General features: G+C 36.6%; 4 protein-coding genes, 1 long non-coding RNA gene and 6 pseudogenes across 5 annotated transcripts; 5 read left to right on the forward strand and 6 right to left on the reverse strand.

Annotated features, from left to right (window-relative positions):
- Positions 1-585: 585 nt before the first annotated feature.
- LOC148171780 (putative aconitate hydratase, mitochondrial) lies at positions 586-4,346 on the reverse strand. The gene is made up of 5 exons (XM_088040792.1): positions 4,169-4,346; positions 3,851-4,078; positions 1,874-2,962; positions 1,282-1,814; positions 586-1,236 (listed from the first exon to the last, which is right to left on the reverse strand). The coding sequence occupies exons 1-5, from the start codon at positions 4,199-4,201 to the stop codon at positions 753-755; spliced, it is 2,367 nt and encodes a 788-aa protein (XP_087896918.1). The 5' UTR covers positions 4,202-4,346; the 3' UTR covers positions 586-752.
- An 821-nt stretch (positions 4,347-5,167) lies between these two features.
- On the reverse strand, positions 5,168-5,922 carry LOC148171781 (protein lethal(2)essential for life pseudogene; annotated as a pseudogene).
- A 1,591-nt stretch (positions 5,923-7,513) lies between these two features.
- Positions 7,514-8,327, reverse strand: LOC148171782 (protein lethal(2)essential for life pseudogene; annotated as a pseudogene).
- Positions 8,328-9,083: 756 nt separating this feature from the next.
- Positions 9,084-9,807, forward strand: LOC148171783 (protein lethal(2)essential for life pseudogene; annotated as a pseudogene).
- A 212-nt stretch (positions 9,808-10,019) lies between these two features.
- LOC148171784 (protein lethal(2)essential for life pseudogene) lies at positions 10,020-10,653 on the forward strand (annotated as a pseudogene).
- A 722-nt stretch (positions 10,654-11,375) lies between these two features.
- LOC148171785 (protein lethal(2)essential for life pseudogene) lies at positions 11,376-12,035 on the forward strand (annotated as a pseudogene).
- A 1,530-nt stretch (positions 12,036-13,565) lies between these two features.
- Positions 13,566-14,318, forward strand: LOC148171786 (protein lethal(2)essential for life pseudogene; annotated as a pseudogene).
- Positions 14,065-15,093, reverse strand: LOC148171787 (uncharacterized). Its single transcript, XM_088040391.1, has 4 exons — positions 15,014-15,093; positions 14,755-14,907; positions 14,442-14,688; positions 14,065-14,125 (listed from the first exon to the last, which is right to left on the reverse strand). Exons 1-3 carry the CDS (start codon positions 15,063-15,065, stop codon positions 14,462-14,464), a joined length of 432 nt encoding a protein of 143 aa, XP_087896517.1. The 5' UTR covers positions 15,066-15,093; the 3' UTR covers positions 14,065-14,125; positions 14,442-14,461.
- A 559-nt stretch (positions 15,094-15,652) lies between these two features.
- On the forward strand, positions 15,653-16,449 carry LOC148171788 (uncharacterized). Its single transcript, XM_088041146.1, has 2 exons — positions 15,653-15,747; positions 15,794-16,449. Exons 1-2 carry the CDS (start codon positions 15,712-15,714, stop codon positions 16,391-16,393), a joined length of 636 nt encoding a protein of 211 aa, XP_087897272.1. The 5' UTR covers positions 15,653-15,711; the 3' UTR covers positions 16,394-16,449.
- On the reverse strand, positions 16,435-17,202 carry LOC148171789 (uncharacterized). The gene is made up of 3 exons (XM_088041148.1): positions 17,035-17,202; positions 16,753-16,962; positions 16,435-16,701 (listed from the first exon to the last, which is right to left on the reverse strand). Exons 1-3 carry the CDS (start codon positions 17,090-17,092, stop codon positions 16,472-16,474), a joined length of 498 nt encoding a protein of 165 aa, XP_087897274.1. The 5' UTR covers positions 17,093-17,202; the 3' UTR covers positions 16,435-16,471.
- Positions 17,203-17,419: 217 nt separating this feature from the next.
- Positions 17,420-17,734, reverse strand: LOC148171790 (uncharacterized). Its single transcript, XR_015770494.1, has 2 exons — positions 17,664-17,734; positions 17,420-17,614 (listed from the first exon to the last, which is right to left on the reverse strand). It is a non-coding gene; the product is annotated as an uncharacterized LOC148171790 (long non-coding RNA).
- Positions 17,735-18,757: the final 1,023 nt, after the last annotated feature.

Consider the following 18,757-nt stretch of genomic DNA (forward strand, 5'->3'; position numbering starts at 1 on the left):
GAGAACTGCCATTGTAGTATAATTGGGACATCTTGATCTCTGTTTTCGATAGATAAGAATTTTAACAGGTGGACACTTTTAATTTTACGATTAGACGGATTGATAGATTGTTGAGTGCCCATCATTGAGCAAGGGCATCTTCTAAATATATGTGGTACAAACATATCTAAAATCTTTCTTTTGATTTTGCACCAAATCAGATAAGAGTTTTAGAAAAAAACGTAAAAAAGTGAAGCAGAAACCATAAGCAATCATTCTCAGACAAAGTTTGAAGTGCTCTAACTTTTATTGTCTGAAATTCTGAAGTGCTTACTTCCCTCCGCCGACTACTTTTATCGTCTTTTTTTGTCTATAACAATAACAAATAAATAGTAGATTTTGTAATACGGCAGAAAAATGGTACTTTTTGTCAAGCAATTAAGTCTCAAATAGTAACCGCCACAAAAAGTATTTTTTCTGCCTAGGCAGCAAAAGTGTTTTCATGTCAACTAGCGCTTTTCATTACTTATAACAAAATTGCCTACTTTACTGTCTAAAAACGACTAAAAAATAGTGACTTTTTGTAACGTTCGGAGACAAACTAAATTATTGTCAAGTGTTTTTATTATTATAATAATAAATGAGGAAAACAGCTGGAAAAGAGTTAAAAACTATGTACAGCATACAACAAAATTTGCCTCTAAATTTTCGGATACAAAAGTACCTAGCACGAATTAAATAAAACCAAACACTCAGTACTTATTACAGAACTTCTAAGCCGTCAACTCCTTCATCCTGTTCAACGCACTTCCAGCTTTGAACCATCCAATTTGTAATTCATTGAGCGAATGATTAAGAAGAATCTTCTCTACTTTCCCATCTTTGTGTTTAATCTCACATTCTACTTGTTTTCCTGGTGCTAACCCACCAAGACCCTTAATAGTGATCTTATCAGTTGGTTGGATCTTATCGTAGTCGCTGCTATTCGCAAACGTTAACGGCAAAAGTCCCTGTTTTTTCAAGTTGGTCTCGTGGATGCGAGCGAACGATTTAACGATAATAGCGCGGCCTCCAAGATGTCTCGGTTCTAAAGCTGCGTGTTCGCGGGAGCTTCCTTCGCCGTAGTTTTCATCACCGATAGCGACCCAGCCGATGTTGTTGGCTTTGTAGTGGCGGGCGACGTCTGGGACTGCTCCCCATTCGCCTGTGAGTTGGTTCTTAATTTTATTCATTTCGCCGTTCTCCGCGTTGGTAGCTCTGGAAAAAACTGTCATTCACGTGTGATAACAATCTCTTTCTTACCCAATAAACATGTTATTAGAAATGTTGTCGAGATGTCCGCGGTACTTCAACCATGGCCCTGCAGCGGAGATGTGATCAGTGGTGCATTTCCCTTTAACCTTAATCAAAACAACTAAATCCTCCAAATCTTTTCCGCTCCATTTATCAAAAGGTTCAAGGAGTTGTAGTCTTTGAGACTTCGGACTGACATCCACACTGATTTTGCTACCATCAGGCAAAGGCGCTTCATAGGTATCCTGACCGGGGTCGAACCCTTTATTGGGAAGCTCATCTCCAAAAGGCGAGCTCAATTTGAACTTCTTTCCATCGGAACCGGTCAATTCGTCGCACATCGGATTGAAATCTAAGCGACCAGCGATACTTAGAGCAGTGACCAGTTCGGGGGAGGTGACAAAACAATGAGTTGCCGGATTAGCGTCGTTACGTCCGGTGAAGTTGCGGTTGTACGACGTCACGATGGTGTTCTTCTCGCCTTTTTTCACGTCCTTACGGTCCCATTGACCAATGCAAGGTCCACAAGCGTTGGCCAAAACCTACCCCAAAAAAAATAAAAAAAATAGCGAAATGGTGGATGCGCCGGGTTACAACTTACAGTGCCTCCGAAGTCTCTGAGTGTCTTCGCAATTCCGTCCCTCTCAATCGTGGCTCTGATTTGTTCAGATCCGGGCGTTACATTGAAAGGAATTTTCGATTTTAGCCCATGTTCCATCGCCTCTTTGACGATGCTGGCGCAGCGCCCCATGTCTTCGTATGAGCTGTTGGTGCAAGAGCCGATCAGTCCAACTCTGATGTCATTGGGCCAGCCGTTTTTCTCGGCAGCGGCTCCTAGTTTACTGATGGGGTTACCCAGATCGGGGGTGAAGGGTCCGTTGACATGAGGTTCCAACGTGTCGAGATTGATTTCGATGACTTGGTCGTATTTGCAATCATCGTCATTGTTCAGAAGGACGCTCTTGACTTTGTCGGCTTCGGCAGCGATGGCGGCTCTGTTGGTGGCTTTCAAGTAGTCGGACATGCGGCTGTTGTACGGGAAAACAGAGGTGGTGGCGCCGATTTCGGCCCCCATGTTGCAGATGGTCGCCATTCCCGTGCATGAGATTGAGTTGACTCCAGGGCCGAAGTATTCAACGATAGCTCCAGTACCTCCTTTGACTGTGAGGATATCAGCGACTTTGAGAATGATGTCTTTGGGTGAAGTCCACCCTTGTAGTTTCCCAGTGAGTTTCACGCCGATGACATTCGGGCATTTAAGTTCCCAGGGGATGTTCGCCATGACGTCGACGGCGTCAGCACCACCAACACCGATGCAAAGTCCTCCCAAACCGCCACCATTAGGGGTGTGCGAGTCAGTACCGATCATCAACAATCCAGGGAAAGCGTAGTTCTCCAGGATAATCTGATGGATGATCCCGGATCCGGGTTTCCAGAAACCGACACCGTATTTGTTTCCAGCGCTGCTAAGAAAACTGTAGACTTCCTGGTTGAGGTCTTTGGCACGGGCCAGATCCTTTTCCCCGCCGACTTGGGCTTCGATCAAGTGATCGCAGTGGATGGTACTCGGAACTGCCACTCTTTTAAGACCGCTGGAGATGAATTGTAACATTGCCATTTGAGCTGTGGCATCTTGCATAGCCACACGATCAGGCCGCAATCGGAGGTACGAAGCCCCACGTTTAATATCCTAGAAATTAAAAAGTGAGAGCGGTTTGAGCTATTTTAGGCGACGTAAACAACTTTGAACGCGTGGCCAATTTTTTGCCAATGATAAATTTGGCGAATTTTTCCGTGGAGTTATCAGTTGCTGTTAGGTAACTGTAATTAGAATTTCGAAGTAAAAATCCGCTGTTTATAACTCGATAATTAATCGATTAAACATTTTTCGTGGTGCCGAAGGTTGGTATTTCAGAAATAAACATTTTATCATTGTTGTTGTGTTTATTTAAATCGTCTGTGCACTTAGACTAAAACTTTGCCAATGGTTTTGGTAACCTTCAGGTCATTTGAAAAAAAATCTTGACTTTGGAATTGTTTTTTTTATTTAATTTATGGAAGCATTGTCTTTGTGGCTCCTCCACAGATTATGTCTGTTATTATATAAATATCTCGTTCTATTATTTACAAAGTAATTAAAAAGAAGCATCAATAAATTAATTAATCGTTTCATCATTGTGTGTTCTAAATGTACAAAAAAAAGTTTTTGCTCGATCGACTCGGCAATTAATTACGCGCATTTGTATCGGACTGATTAGTTATATAAGTGACTGTCCGAAGTACAAATAAATTCAGAAAAATTCCAATGAACAAACCGTCGCCTAAACATTTGTACTAATGCTAATTAAACCTGATAACATTGTTCTAGATAAAAAATTGCACCTCAATGTCAGAAAAGTCATTACTTAACCTCACTTTTACGGGATTATATAACTAGTAAATTGCATCGAGAAAATGCACTTTTTTCTAGTCATAATAACCGTATCAATATTTATAAATATTAATAAAAAATATCCGGTTTGGGTCATCAGGTCAGGTTTTATCAAAAAGTCTTAACCTCCAAAACTGGGTCAATTACCTGTCCCTCGGGATCTTCTAAATGAGAATAGAGCACTTTTTCGGAAAGACAAAGCCCCCTGTTGAGCCTTTTTTTCACGATTTCCAGTTTTTGAACAAGTTTATCATACGGTAGGCCGTCTTTATCAAATTTGCTCATTGCTACTTGGGAAGCGGCGGCGGCGAGAGGCGATAAGTGGAAACATCTCCTTTGGATATCGGTCAGCAAGACACTGCTGGCTTTGCCCCCCTGAAACAAAATTGGTGGTTTTTAGGGTACAGTCTGGAGAAACCCCACGTGATCATAACGGGGTGCAAAGAATTGAAATTTCGAACTTACTTGGCGATGCAAAACTCGCATACAGTGCGCCATGGTTGCAAAGTGGCCCCAAAGCAGTAGAAAAAGATTGTCTAGCACAAATGAACTATACTCTTACGTATGCACCCTAAATTTGATCTTCTCGCTGTTGTCGGTGTTTCTGCGCACGCATTCGACTATTCTATTCCATTAATAGCTTGTTTTCAAATTCGTATCGCGTATTTTCTGAAAAAAAAGTCGATTTATCGGGGGTTTTGCGAAATACTGTTTACCTCGTGTTTGATATGACACAGATTTTTCATGAAGACGCCACAATTTCAACAAATAAACACAAAAATATTGACGGTAAATTTTTTATTGACATTTAGACTTTGCCAACAATCGGAATGACGTGGGCTGTCAAAAAAATTTCATAGCACGCTTGGTGCTAATTTTTCAATTAAAATTTATTAATAAAAAAAATTATAATTTAATAAAATAACAAAATTGCCGTAGATAGTTCTAATTCAGTTTTGCACCAACGATAAGGGAAACTTATTTTGGTTTTTCAAATGTTAGCGCCTAGTTTTCAAAATTTAATTTTTTTGTTGTTTTACTGGTTGCATACAAGTCAACAATAAGTAATTAAACAATCAATGATTGCATTATTGTTTTAATTATTAAAACTGGTACAAATTAGTAGGCAACACTTTCATTACTTCTAATTAATTAGACACTGTTTATTAATATTTTTTACTTTCATAAACAATTGTAATTAATGAACATTAAATGAATCAATTATTTTAATAAACTTTTTTTTTGTTATGTCATTATTAAGTAGTTGCAAAATTGTCAGGCGTATCAATAATTCTTAAATTAATAAATTTGCAAGTTTAATTTATAGGCAACCAGCAATACAATTTAAAAAAAATACGGAAACTGTCGGTAGAGTACGCTAGTATCGTTAATTTTTATTTTTGATAGATTTTTCAAAATCAAAAATTTTTTGTAAAAAAGTCAAATAATTTCAATAAGTCTTTATTAACTGCTAACTACATTATTATTAATACAAACATTAAAATAATACAAAAAACTTACACGTGAAATTAAGATCACAAAAATCAGTCAGTTACATGAGAATTACAAAAAATAAGTAAACAATGACAGCGCTCCTCTACTTAGTAACTTTTTCTTCTTTCTTTTCAACTGCCTTTGATGGTTGTCCAGTCTGGATCACCGGAATGCTTCGATGTTCCTCCTCAGACAACGAAATCTTCGGCGCGGTAATACTAAGAACCCCATCCGAAGACAACTTGCTTTCAATTTTTGCAGTATCATGCCCTTTCGGCAAGACATATCTTCTTACAAAATGTCTCGAAATGAACCCATGCTCGTCTTCTTTCTCTTCATGTTTCCCTTCAACAGTGATGGTATTCTCCGACACTTTAACGCTGATTTCCTCCGGTTTGAACTGCTGCACGTCCAAATTCACTTGAAAACGGTTTTTGTCGCAGCTCACCGTTGATCCAGTGTCTCTTGCAGACGCAGCAGACCTCCATGGACGAAGATATTCAGAAGGCACTCGCATCAACTGACGGTATTCACGTGGAACTAGTGGCGAGAAGAAGTCCTCCGGGTCCAGACTCAAACCAAAGTGTTGGTCCAGGAGTTGAGATGGACGAGTGGATACGAAGGGGTCGTTGAACAGCAGTAGAGACATCTTCACAAGTTCTGGAGTTTTGCAGAGAAGCTTTGAATTCTTGTTCGGATCTTCGCTTTTCGCTTGACGTTTTCAAACTGACGCGGTAAAGCGATCAAGCTTGGTTTTATACGAATTATTGGCGGTTTCGAGAAAGTTCGGGAGGTATCGAGACTACGATATTCCAGAATAATCGGGATAGGTCAGGAGCAGATGTCGGTTCATCGAATGTTGTCTCTCGAAATTTCTAGAACTTGAATGTTATTCATTTGTTTATTTTGTTTAAAACCCATATTATCAGTCATTTATTACTTTCAATTCATGAAATATTTTTTAATAAACGCGATTACAATTATTTTTGTTTTTTATTACAATTAATGAAGCTGTAAATACTTAAAAAATATTTCACACGTGGCATAAAACTAATGATTACACTGAGCAACGAATCCAAAATAATTTTTTGTGCTATTAGTAATTTGCATCATTTCAAGTTAATCTGAGTTTCTTTAATACAGTTATGATAACAAAATTGCCAAATTGGTAACGGTTTTCGAAATAATAAAAAACAAAATTTTATTTATTAGTTGTAAATACAATGCCACCAAAAAAGTTTTTATAGGCAATTGTTTTTTTTCCAACTTTGTTGCTTATGATGATGAATGTTTAGATCGCGAATAAACATACAGCAAGAAATAAAAAATAATCTTAATAGAATAGGTCAATTTTAACATTCTTATTTCCGGTTTTGATTGCATTTTGCCTAAGCTAAAATTTTGTTTTGTAACACTCCTAATTCATAGAGTTAAAATTTAAAATTGTGTTTTGTAATAACTACAACATTTTTACTGGTGTCATTAACAATTTAATGTAAAATATTTGTTTTCTATAGTATCTACATATAGAAAAAACAACTTTGTTAACTTGAATTTCAGTTTTATTTTTAGAATAGAAACTTTTTATGGTCATTTTTGTATTTGGCTAACCTTAATTAGTGAGAGTTGATATACCACACTTATGGAACAAAATGCCTGTTGACCAGTGTTATTATTAAGAATATTGATCGTATTTTAAGCAGTTTCCATACAAAGAAGAACATACAAAATAACAATAATAATTAGTTTAAATTTAATCAAAGTAGGTACATATTTAGATTCAAATAAATATATTTTGCCACAATGGTACTGGTGAGTTTAAATATAGTTTTAAAAATGTTGTAACTCATAAACTCATAAGACAAGATAACAATAATAAATTTAAAAAGCATCTTATTGTTAGAGCAAACACAAAATACCCACAAAAACAAAAAAAATTAATTAAAAGTCCTGTTTTACAAACCTGTGCTGTGTTTTTAAAATCTTTTTTTTATTTTTTGACGATGTTCTAATAAACATTACTGTTTAAACTAAATTTAAAACTAATAAAACAATAAATTTTATTGCAAATAACAAAAAATACAAACTTTAATAAGAATAAATAGATAAACATAATCTCGGATCTAAAATGTGTGCAAAAAGCAAATTTACTAAGAATTAACCTTTTCACTGTTTAGAATCGTGCAAAATTAAAAATATTCCTTTAACGCTTATTCGGATATCACCCATAAAATTATTGAGTCTTCGAACAATTTTATTCAAGGTAACTCACAATTGGTTTTTATTAATAAAAAAGCAGAGATAAGTTTTAAAGTGTTTTATTTCCTATTGGCTACATTATTAAATTATTATAATTCCTTAACATTAATGAATTGAAATGACACAAAATTACAAGTGAAATTAAGAATATCACAAAAATCAGTCGGTTACATGAGAATTATGCAAAAAAATCAAAGATGACAAATCTACTTGGTAGCTTTTTCTTCTTTCTTCTCAACAGCCTTCGATGGTTGCCCAGTCTGGATCACCGGAATGCTTCGATGCTCCTCCTCAGACATCGAAATCTTCGGCGCAGTGATACTAAGAACTCCATCCGAAGACAACTTGCTCTCTATTTTACCAGTATCATGTCCTTTAGGCAAGACATATCTTCTTACAAAATGTCTCGAAATAAACCCATGCTCGTCTTCTTTCTCCTCATGTTTCCCTTCAACAGTGATGGTATTCTCCGACACTTTAACGCTGATTTCCTCCGGTTTGAACTGCTGCACGTCCAAATTCACTTGGAAGCGGTCTTTGTCGCAGCTCACCGTCGATCCAGTGTCTCTTGCAGACGCAGCAGACCTCCATGGACGAAGATATCCAGAAGGTACTCGCATCAACTGTCGGTAATCACGAGGAACCAGTGGCGAGAAGAAGTCCTCCGGGTCCAAACCCAAACCGAAATGCTGGTTGAGGATTTGAGATGGACGAGATTCAAAAGGATCGCTGAATAGAAGTAAAGACATTTTTACGGTTTTCTTGTGAGAGTTTCTTTTGCTTCGACTTATCACTTTTCGCTGGATTTTGCAGACTGAAGTGGCCAACGCCGGCGTTTGGTTTTATAGGAGCGGGGAGATTTCGAGAACGTTCGATCGGGGTCGCGCGAGAACGATTCTGGAATGATAACGTAGGTCTGGAACATTCTCTGTTCAGGGAGTACTGACTCTGGAAGATTCTGGAAGCTTTTTATGATAATCGAAGTTTTCTAGAAACAAACTGCTTGAATTTTCGAATTTAATCAATACAAGAACAAATAAATTAGTTCTGAATAAGCGAAAAAAAACTTTTTTTTGAAATTATTATCACACAAGCTTAAAAATGCTAATTTTTAATTAGTTAACAACGTTAGAACATTTATTAAACAAATAATCGACTTGAGTGTGAAATCGATTATTCTGGAAGCACTAAAAACACATTTTTTTTTAGTTTCAAACATTTTTATTAAATACTAAAAAGTGCCGCTACAAAAAGCTTAAATTCTGCAAACAGAGAAAACATTTCTTTTAAATTGCACCAATTAGGGCCGATTTACACAATAATTTAATTGAAATTAACGTAATCTCAGATTTAATTTAGTTTCTATAAACCGGTTCTTAGAGTCATTAAAATTTGGAGGAGAGTCCGATGAATTCTCGATAAATTTTAGATTCTGTGTGGATTTCGGATGCAAACTCAACCGATATTTCGATTTTATTAAACCGAGAGAATTGCATTTCATAAAAACGTGGTAATTTCTAAAAAAAACAAAAACTGAAAAAATCCGATGATTCTTCTAGAAAAATCGAGCGCTTCCTCGCCGCTCCTGCGCGTTCCAGACAATTCGACGCACCTCCATATAAATAGACGCGCACGTTCAACGTCCGTCGTCAGATTCAAACAGAGAAACCGCGAAATCAAACTAGTCGAATCAACCAAAGCGAATTCAAAATGGCTCTTTTCTTGTGGAACGACCCTTTCAACTGTCGTCCATCTCAACTCCTCGATCAACATTTCGGGTGTGACCTGGAACCTGAAGATCTTCTCTCTCCGACGATTCCTCGAGACCTCCGCAACTTTCTACGTTGTCCTGCGGGATATCTCCGTCCCTGGCGCTCTTCGGCGTCTCACCACGACATCGGTTCCACCGTGAAGTTCGAAAAGGATAAGTTTGTGGCTAATCTGGATGTTCAACAGTTTAAACCTGAAGAAATTACGGTGAAGGCGACGGATAATGTGGTTACTGTGGAGGGAAAACACGAGGAGAAGCAGGATGAGCATGGGTTCATCTCTAGGCATTTTGTGAGGAGGTATGTTGTGCCTAAAGGGCACGATTTGAAGAGGATCGAGTCGAAGCTGTCTTCTGATGGGGTGCTTAGTATCACTGCTCCGAAAATTGAGTGGGATAAGGGAGATGAGATAAGCATTCCTGTGGTGCAGACGGGAAAACCTTCGAAGGCTGTGGAGGAAAAGAAGGAGAAAGCCGACAAGAAGGAGGAATGAAGGATTTTGAGAATTTTGGACTGATTTTTGTGATTTGTTTTTCTGTCTTATTTGTACAGTAAATTAAGTAATAAAAGTTATTTTAAGTACGTTGGCGTTTTTTTGCAAGTTCCAAAATAACTAAACAAAGCTAAAAATACCAGCAGTTGAAAATGTCTGGTTTTAACAGTATGTATCACGTTTTTTAGTAAAAATAACCGATCCATAAAAGCCCTTGGCGACATTCCGATCTTCCAGAAAATTCCAGAATCCCGTCGGCGCGTCCCTGCGTCCAGAATGTTCCACCCAGCTTCATAGATGGAGCACGCTCAGTCGTTATTAAACCACTGAAAGCGATACAAGCGAATATCAAAAATCGTAAAATGGCTTTATTTCTGTGGAGCGATCCTTACAATTATTCTCGCCCTTCCCAAATCCTCGATCAACAGTTCGGGTGTGACTTGGAATCAGAAGATTTACTCACCCCGTCGGGTCCACCAAGTCTCCTCAATTTTCTTCGTTCTTCTACTGGATATCTGCGTTCATGGCGATCGTCTGCCTCCGAAAAAGACACTGGTTCTTCTGTAAAATGTGACGAAGATCAGTTTCAAGCAAATTTAGACGTGCAACAGTTTAAACCGGAGGAGATTACGGTGAAAGCGACGGAGAATGTGGTCACAGTGGAAGGAAAACACGAGGAGAAAAAGGATGAGCATGGGTTCATCTTCAGGCATTTTGTGAGGAAGTATCTTGTGCCAAAAGGTCACGATTTGGGGAAGATTGAGTCGAAGTTGTCGTCGGATGGCGTGCTTACCATTACAGCGCTTAGAAATAACATGGAAGAGGAAGAAGAGAGAAGAATTCCTGTGGTGCAGACAGGACAACCTTCTAACAGTGGAGAAGAAGGATAAAAAATAAAAGTAATTTTGTTGTAAGACTGAGTGGACTGTGTGTGATCTATGTGCAATTAATTGTTGTCATTTATTTACTGTAATCATTGTATTGTATTTATTTACTTGGATAAATAAAAAATACGAGTATATTTAATTTTTTTACATAATTATATTAATTCTCGGGCACAATTATTAGACTAAAATAACTGCGATTATGGTACCTAAATCGAAGAAAAAGAAGAAAAATATGACAAGTAAGAAGAAATACCAATTGTAGACAACAATTTGTTGATTTCTGTCGTTTTTAATCAATAAAATGGGCTAATAAATGCTCGAAGGACATTTCTTGGAGTGACCCTTGGAATAACAAATTTTCGTTTTTATAGCACACTTTAATTTAACTACTAATTGCACATTTTTTACGTTAAAATAACAAAATGAACATATTTTAAATCAAAACATTTTTAAAAATGATTTTTATGAGAATTCCATCTTAGAGACTGTTGTTACGTTTGTTCAAATCTTTTTTAGGTAATATCCAATCGCTGTACTTTACAAAAAATAAAAAATCAACAATATTAGATGTTTGAAAGTAAAAGAAAAAGAAAACATTCTAGAATTATTTGCAATTTCTAGAAAAGCAAGTGACAACATTCGTTGAACTGATGCGTTTCCTGACCTATCTCGTTCATTCTCGAATGATTCCATTCTCGATTCCGACCGAATCTTCTCGAACTCCTCGATTCGTATAAAACAACGCAATATCGCATTGCCGCTTCAGTTCGAATAAAACCTGCGAAGAGTGAAAAGAAGAGCGCAAATCCACACTTCAAAAAGAAAACCGTGAAGATGTCTCTACTTCTGTTTAACGATCCTTTCGAATCTCGTCCATCTCAACTCCTGGACCAACACTTCGGTTTGGGTCTGGACCCGGAGGACTTCTTCTCGCCACTGGTTCCCCGTGAATACCGCCAGTTGATGCGAGTTCCTTCTGGATATCTTCGTCCATGGAGGTCTGCTGCGTCTGCAAGAGACACTGGATCGACAGTGAGCTGCGACAAAGACCGTTTCCAAGTGAATTTGGACGTGCAGCAGTTCAAACCGGAGGAAATCAGCGTTAAAGTGTCGGAGAATACCATTACTGTTGAAGGGAAACATGAGGAGAAAGAAGACGAGCATGGGTTTATTTCAAGACATTTTGTAAGAAGATATGTCTTGCCTAAAGGACATGATACTGGGAAAATAGAGAGCAAGTTGTCTTCGGATGGAGTTCTTAGTATCACTGCGCCGAAGATTGCGGTGTCTGAGGAGGACCATCGAAGCATTCCGGTGATCCAGACTGGGCAACCATCGAAGGCTGTTGAGAAGAAAGAAGAAAAAGCTTCCAAGTAGATCTGTAATCTTTGCTTTTTTTCGCATAATTCTCATGTTACCGACTGATTTTTGTGATATTCTTAATTTCACTTGTAATTTTGTGTCATTTCAATAATTCATTATTCTAAAGAATAAGAATAATTTAATAATGTAGCCAATAGGAAATAAAACAGCTTAAAAAATTATCTCTGCTTTTTTATTAATAAAAACCAACTGCAAGTTACCTTGAATAAAACTGTTCGATGACGATAACTTTTAAAGCGATCTTTTTCATTTTACACGGTTCTAAACCAAGGTTCCTAAATTAAGCAGGTTTGCTCGTTACTAAGGCTGAAACTCCACCCCCTTTTGGTTGCTAGGGACGTGTGACCATAAATGACGTCACAAAAAAGTTCTGTCAATTGTTTTGGGGTGTAAAAACATTGTTGATCGCCAATGTTGTTTAACAATGTTTTTGTAGAAGCATCAGAGTGTTAAATATTGCTGTTTTAAATAATAATAGCAATGAAAAAATTTAATCGGAATTTAAAAGAGCTTTCCGATGACGTATTCGCGCCAGTTCAAGAGACCTGCTTCTATTGGCTGAAAACTTTGTAGCAAACCTGTTAATTTTAGTAACCTTGGTTCTAAACGGTGTAAAATTTAACTCTCAGTAAATTTGCTTTTTGCAAAACATTTTAGATACCTGATTATGTTTATCTATTTATTCTTATTTAAGTTTGCTTATTTTTCGTTATTTGCAATAATATTTATTGTTTAATTAGTTTTAAATTTAGTTTAAGCAATAATGTCGATTAAAGTATCGTTACAAAATAAAAAAAGATTTTAAAAACGGAAACTGGATTTTGACCGCAGGCTTGTAAAACAAGACTTTTAATTAATCCAATTTGTTTTTGTGAGTATTTTGTTTGTAATCTAACTATAAAATTTTTACGAATAAGAATTGGAGAAAAAATGTGATCGACTCAAACTGCCTTAAGAGTTTTCTAAAATTTATTAGATATTATTATCGTACAAATTTATTTGTGTGGAAACTAGGTAAGTATCGTGTGATTCATTAAATTTCCATTCTAGGTAGGCCGTGTATTTTGGACGTGCGTTGACTTTTTGTTCGATAACTAGCAAATCTCGCAAATATTAAATCGAAACTACTGTAATGGTGTTAGTTACGACATGAATTTTTTTCTCAAAGCCAACTGCGAATGGAAATTTAATGAATCACACAAAACTTAATGTATGGTCAATAATTTTAATAATAATTAATTAGTTTTATGTTACATGTAAAATATTTTTCGAACTACGTATTTTGCAGCTTCAATAATTGTCAATTTAAAAAAAAATTGTAAACACGTCCATTCAAAAATATTTCATGAATTGAAAATAATAAATAACTGGTAATATGACTTTTAAACAAAATAAACAAATGAATAATATTCAGCTTCTAGAAATTTCGAGCGACAACATTCGATGAACCGACATCTGTTCCTGACCTACCTCGACTATTCTGGAATATCATAGTAGCGATTCCTCTCGAACCTTCTCGAAACTGCCGACTCTTATAAAATCACGCGCGATCGCTTTACCGCGTCAGTTTGAAAACGTCGAGCGAAAAGCGAAGATCCAAATAAAAATTCGAAGCTTTTCTCCAAAGTTCCTGAACTTGTGAAGATGTCTCTACTGCTGTTCAACGATCCCTTCGTATCCACTCGTCCATCTCAACTCCTGGACCAACACTTTGGTTTGAGTCTGGACCCGGACGACTTCTTCTCGCCACTGGTTCCACGTGAATACCGCCAGTTGATGCGAGTGCCTTCTGGATATCTTCGTCCATGGAGGTCTGCTGCGTCTGCAAGAGACACTGGATCGACGGTGAGCTGCGACAAAGACCGTTTTCAAGTGAATTTGGACGTGCAGCAGTTTAAACCGGAGGAAATCAGCGTTAAAGTGTCGGAGAATACCATCACTGTTGAAGGGAAACATGAAGAGAAAGAAGACGAGCATGGGTTTATCTCGAGACATTTTGTAAGAAGATATGTATTGCCGAAAGGACATGATACTGCGAAAATTGAAAGCAAGTTGTCGTCGGATGGGGTTCTTAGTATTATCGCGCCGAAGATTTCGTTGTCTGAGGAGGAACATCGAAGCATTCCGGTGATCCAAACTGGGCAACCATCGAAGGCAGTTGAAAAGAAAGAAGAAAAAGTTACCAAGTAGATTTTTGCATAATTCTCATGTAACCGACTGATTTTTGTTATTCTAGTTTCTCTTATAATTTCTTAAGTATTTTGTATAATTATTTCAATAATCATTAATGTATTCTAACCACAAGGTAATAAAACATAACTTAAAAATTATCTCTGAGTGTTTTTACAAAACTTATCAGAATTAAAGAAGAACAAATTCTTTTTTTTGTTCTGGTTAAAAAATTATCTAAGAACTTGAGAGCGAATAAATATAATTACAATAAATTAAAATACATTTCTTTACATCTGCAGCTTCAAAGCTTTCCCAATCCAATTAATCCAAGCAGTCCCAAAAGCACCATCATAGTCCCGTTTATTTTCTCCCCGGAATTACAGTAATCTTCCTCACAGACCTTACAGTCCACCAGGGTACATCCTCTATTCTGAAGATCACTTGCCAAATCTGTACAGAAGTTTGACTCTCGCGGATGATTTTTTATAACACACTTTCGAATAGTAGTAGTTTTTCTTGTGTTATCATCTACAAAAAATAATTACAAGTACAAGTAAAGAAATTTAAAAATGGATTTCGAAGATAACAAGTTACCTCGTTTAGAGAATGCAGCACACTGATAACGCGCGCCATGGTGGTTGCCTGGTATAAAACCACAATGAGAATGAGAAACGGTTTCATTAGTAACGCCACTGATACAATTTTCGTTTGTGTCGGAAGAGCACTCGTAACATCGAAGGGCGTTCCCTGAATTTAAAACAATTTTCTTTTAATGTTATTAGAAATTATTTAAACAACTGAGATATTACAATTTATAGGTAAAATTTGAAGATTAAAATGGATTAAAATTTACCGAAAGTGATGCCCAAAGCAAGAAACGCCAAGAAAATAAACTTGTTCTTCATTTTGAACTCACAACTGAGTAGTTATTTTTTCAAACTGTCTTTTATAGAAAGGGATCGATCATCAATATTTGCTTTTCTTTTCCGGTTTAGTTTATCATTTACTTGTAAGTTTTAAGTCTTTGTAATATTTGCTGTGATGAGATTTCCCTGAAAAACTGTGATTTATAACTTTGGAAATTTACTTTTCCAAGTTCTTAATGGCTCGATTTGGGAAAAACTCTTCGTGTACACATTTATACTCTTGACAATTCTACATTTTGTGTTTCATTTCTTAAATTTAAAAGTTCGCATATGTGTAAAATAGAATCTTAAAAAACTGATAAATGGGAGGGAGTTCTATGACGTAGATTTATTGAACTTGACAATTTCACAATTGGAATTTTTCGGTGAAAATAAAAGAAAACATTTTGGCCTTAGATGAGCGACCCGAATTGCGAAGTTAAAATATTTATTTACAAACAGATCAGATCAAACGTCACATCCTGAATCACATCAGAACACGATTTGGCTATTAATTTTTCATATCTATCAAAAATCTTTCAACATTCTTTTCATCTCGCCGCCATGCCGGCCGCCACACCGCCAACATAAAACAAAAAATTCCCTATATAAACCTCGCGCAAAAATCAATTCAAACAATACCAAAATGCAGCTCTACCTAACTATCATCTCTGTTTTCGGGGTAAGAAAATTTACTTTAAAACCACCCTCTATTAACTCTTGTGCAGCTTTCAGCCCTTTGCGCCTCTAAACTCGTCGACTACCGCCTCACCCTCACCGCCGAAACCCCCAAACCTTGCACCACTTCCGGTCTTTTGTGCGAAACCTGTTCAACTCTTGTCGCTTGTGTCCTCAACAGCGATCAAACTTTTAGAAAAGACAACGTGAAGACTTGTTCAGCAGGAGAAAAATGTATCAACGGGGCTTGTACTTCTGCAGGTGATCCTTACTGTGATGGAGTAGCAGATTTGGCGTTTCCTTGCCCAGATGTTGGGGTGTTTCCGGATCCTTTTTACTGCGATAAATACGTTCTGTGTGTGATGGCTGGGAACAAATTGACCGGATATCTTAATAAATGTGAAGAAGGGCTTGGGTACAACATTGGGACAGGAATTTGTGATGTTAAACTGGGGAGTGAAGGATGCAAAGTTGGGGATTATCCCGTTCCTTTGTGTGAAAAGCCTGGAGATACTGGGGCTTTGAAGGACAAGCCGCAACAGTATTACATGTGCGAGGAGTACAGCGCCGAGAAGAAAATGCTGTATCCGTTTATCCGGATTTGTCCACAGGCTCAGATTTACAACAATTTTGAGTGTGCGATGAAATAAATAATTATGCACGGGCAATGTAAAATTAAATAAATAAATAGTTGCAATTATTAGAATCACCTAATTTTATTACAATTTTCAGTATAAAAAGATCTTAATAACATAAGCTAAACAAACAACCCCAAAAGCAGTTTTTCCGACGAGAACCGCCGCTCCAGAATTACAGTCTTCGCTCAAACAGAACCGACAGGAAGGCTTCTGTCCGCCAACCTCCCCCACGAGTTGCTCCATGTACGTACAAACATCTTCGCCAAAAACTTTTTCAGGGAGACACGTTTTAATCGCTCGATTTTTATCCACATCTGTAACTACCATCAGAAATAAATCAATTGTGCTTAAAAAGAAGATCTTTGTCTTACCACGCTCAAAAGTCAAAGAGAGGCAACCAATAGTGGCACCGTCTAGAGCAGGACCAACCTCTGCATCAAATCTCTCCAAAAGCTCGGGTTCGGAGCCGATATGAACAAGACTTTTTCCATCCACTTGAAAGTCATTGCAGGTCATTTTCAGGGTATTGCAGTCATTTTCGGGACCTGCACACGCGTAGCAGGATTTGACTTCGCAGTTTGCTAAAAAGAAGTGGCGTCAAATTATTATCAATTCTGTTATCAATCAAAGATAATTGAAAATTTCTTACTTACCTGATTTAATCAGCAGGAAGAGAACGAAACTGGCAAAGATGGATACTGATCGAGACATTTTTTCAACAATGTGGTAGATTTTTGTCTGGCAAAATTTTACGCGGTTTGGCGTACAAATAATTTATCTTATCTGTGAGTGTGTTTTGTAAGCTTTGTAATGAACAGAATTGTAAGTGGAAAATATGACGGATCGGGAAAATCATGTTTGTTTCTTGTTAAAGAGTATTGAGATATCGCAGGTAAATAGTATTGAAATATCTCAACAGGCTTGTCAGTAAGACTTCGCCGTACAGTGTGCAAATTCTGGATTCTAAGAACTGAAGAATCGAACGCATAAAACGACATGAAAATAAAAAAAAAAGAGATAATTAGAGAGAAACACGTGTAATGCTTCATCCGTTTATTTGCCAAAAAATCCTTTTATAATCTACCCAGGAGGAGGACCTCCAGGACCACCTTTAGGTCCACCACCACCTCCAAAACTGCGAGTATAAATCAAACTTCCAACGCTGCTAGGGGCACCAGGTGATCCACTAGGAGTTTGCGGCGAAGGCTGCGGAAAAACAGCTTCAAAGCCATTCTGTCAAAAAAAAATAGTTAGTTATTAATTTATGTAATAACAAACTTACCAGAAGGGTGCACAGCACCACTAAGACCAAAACCAGAGACGATTTGCCCATGTTTGTTTAGTTTGTTTACTCTGTTGGCTTTATATAAGTGAAAAGTACTGTAATTTGGTTGTATTATTATTGTATTAAATGGTGACGCATGATGAGTACCTAATATCATTATAATTATTATAATTTTGAATGAACATAGAGACGAGGATGTTGTAATGCTGTGCAAAAATGGGACAAATTTAACATTTTATTTTTAAATGTAAAGTTTTTTAGTTGTGTGCTTATGCTTTTAGTGTTACAGATTTCTTCTACTTGGACTCAGAATAGAAGTCTTTCTTAGAAGCCTTCGAGTTCTTAAAATATGTCTATTGCCTGATTGAACACAGAAACGAAGAATTTTCTAATTTCTCTAAAGAATTGAAAAAGATACGAATTTTGAATGATTGGGTAATTAGTAAATTGACTTCAATTTCAAGTTTTTAGAAACAATTTCTGTCAGATTTTTAGTGTGTCCACATTTTTTTATAAAACTCTCCAGAAGTAAAATAAATGCGAAACTCAATGAACTTTGTAAATTATATCAAAAACTTCTAATACTTGCATTGTATGACGTATCGAATTAACTTTCATTTATATGAATTTAACAATAACGATTTAGGAAATTTGCACAAAAGTAAGTACGAAATTTTAAATAAAAATTTTAGAAATCGCCATAGAAAGTTTCCAATTTTGGATAAAAAGTGAAATATCTGCATACTTCTGCTTTCCGAGGAAGCAGAATCTAGGAATTCACAGTCAGAAATAAATCGGATTTCTAGAATTATTGCAAAATTTATTGTTTTAACTTTTTTATTTTTAAATTAGTTCATAGACACTTCTCTGTTATTTACAAAATTATTTAAAATAAAATTACCTACTATGGATCAAAAAAAAATTTTGTAGGCGACCTTAACTAGAAACTGAATTTTCAAGTTCTCAAATGAGGACGAAAAATGACCGTCTGAAGAATCGATAGTTGTTAGAAATGTTTAGATCAATAGATCAAAAATAAAAATTAATTAACTTGCAAATTTAGTGATGTCGTCTAAAAAATCTTGTGTGTA

This window comes from Gnatocerus cornutus, chromosome 7, assembly GCF_029298725.1.
Source record: "Gnatocerus cornutus isolate USDA-ARS CGAHR chromosome 7, icGnaCorn1.1, whole genome shotgun sequence".
Lineage (NCBI taxonomy): Eukaryota > Metazoa > Arthropoda > Insecta > Coleoptera > Tenebrionidae > Gnatocerus > Gnatocerus cornutus.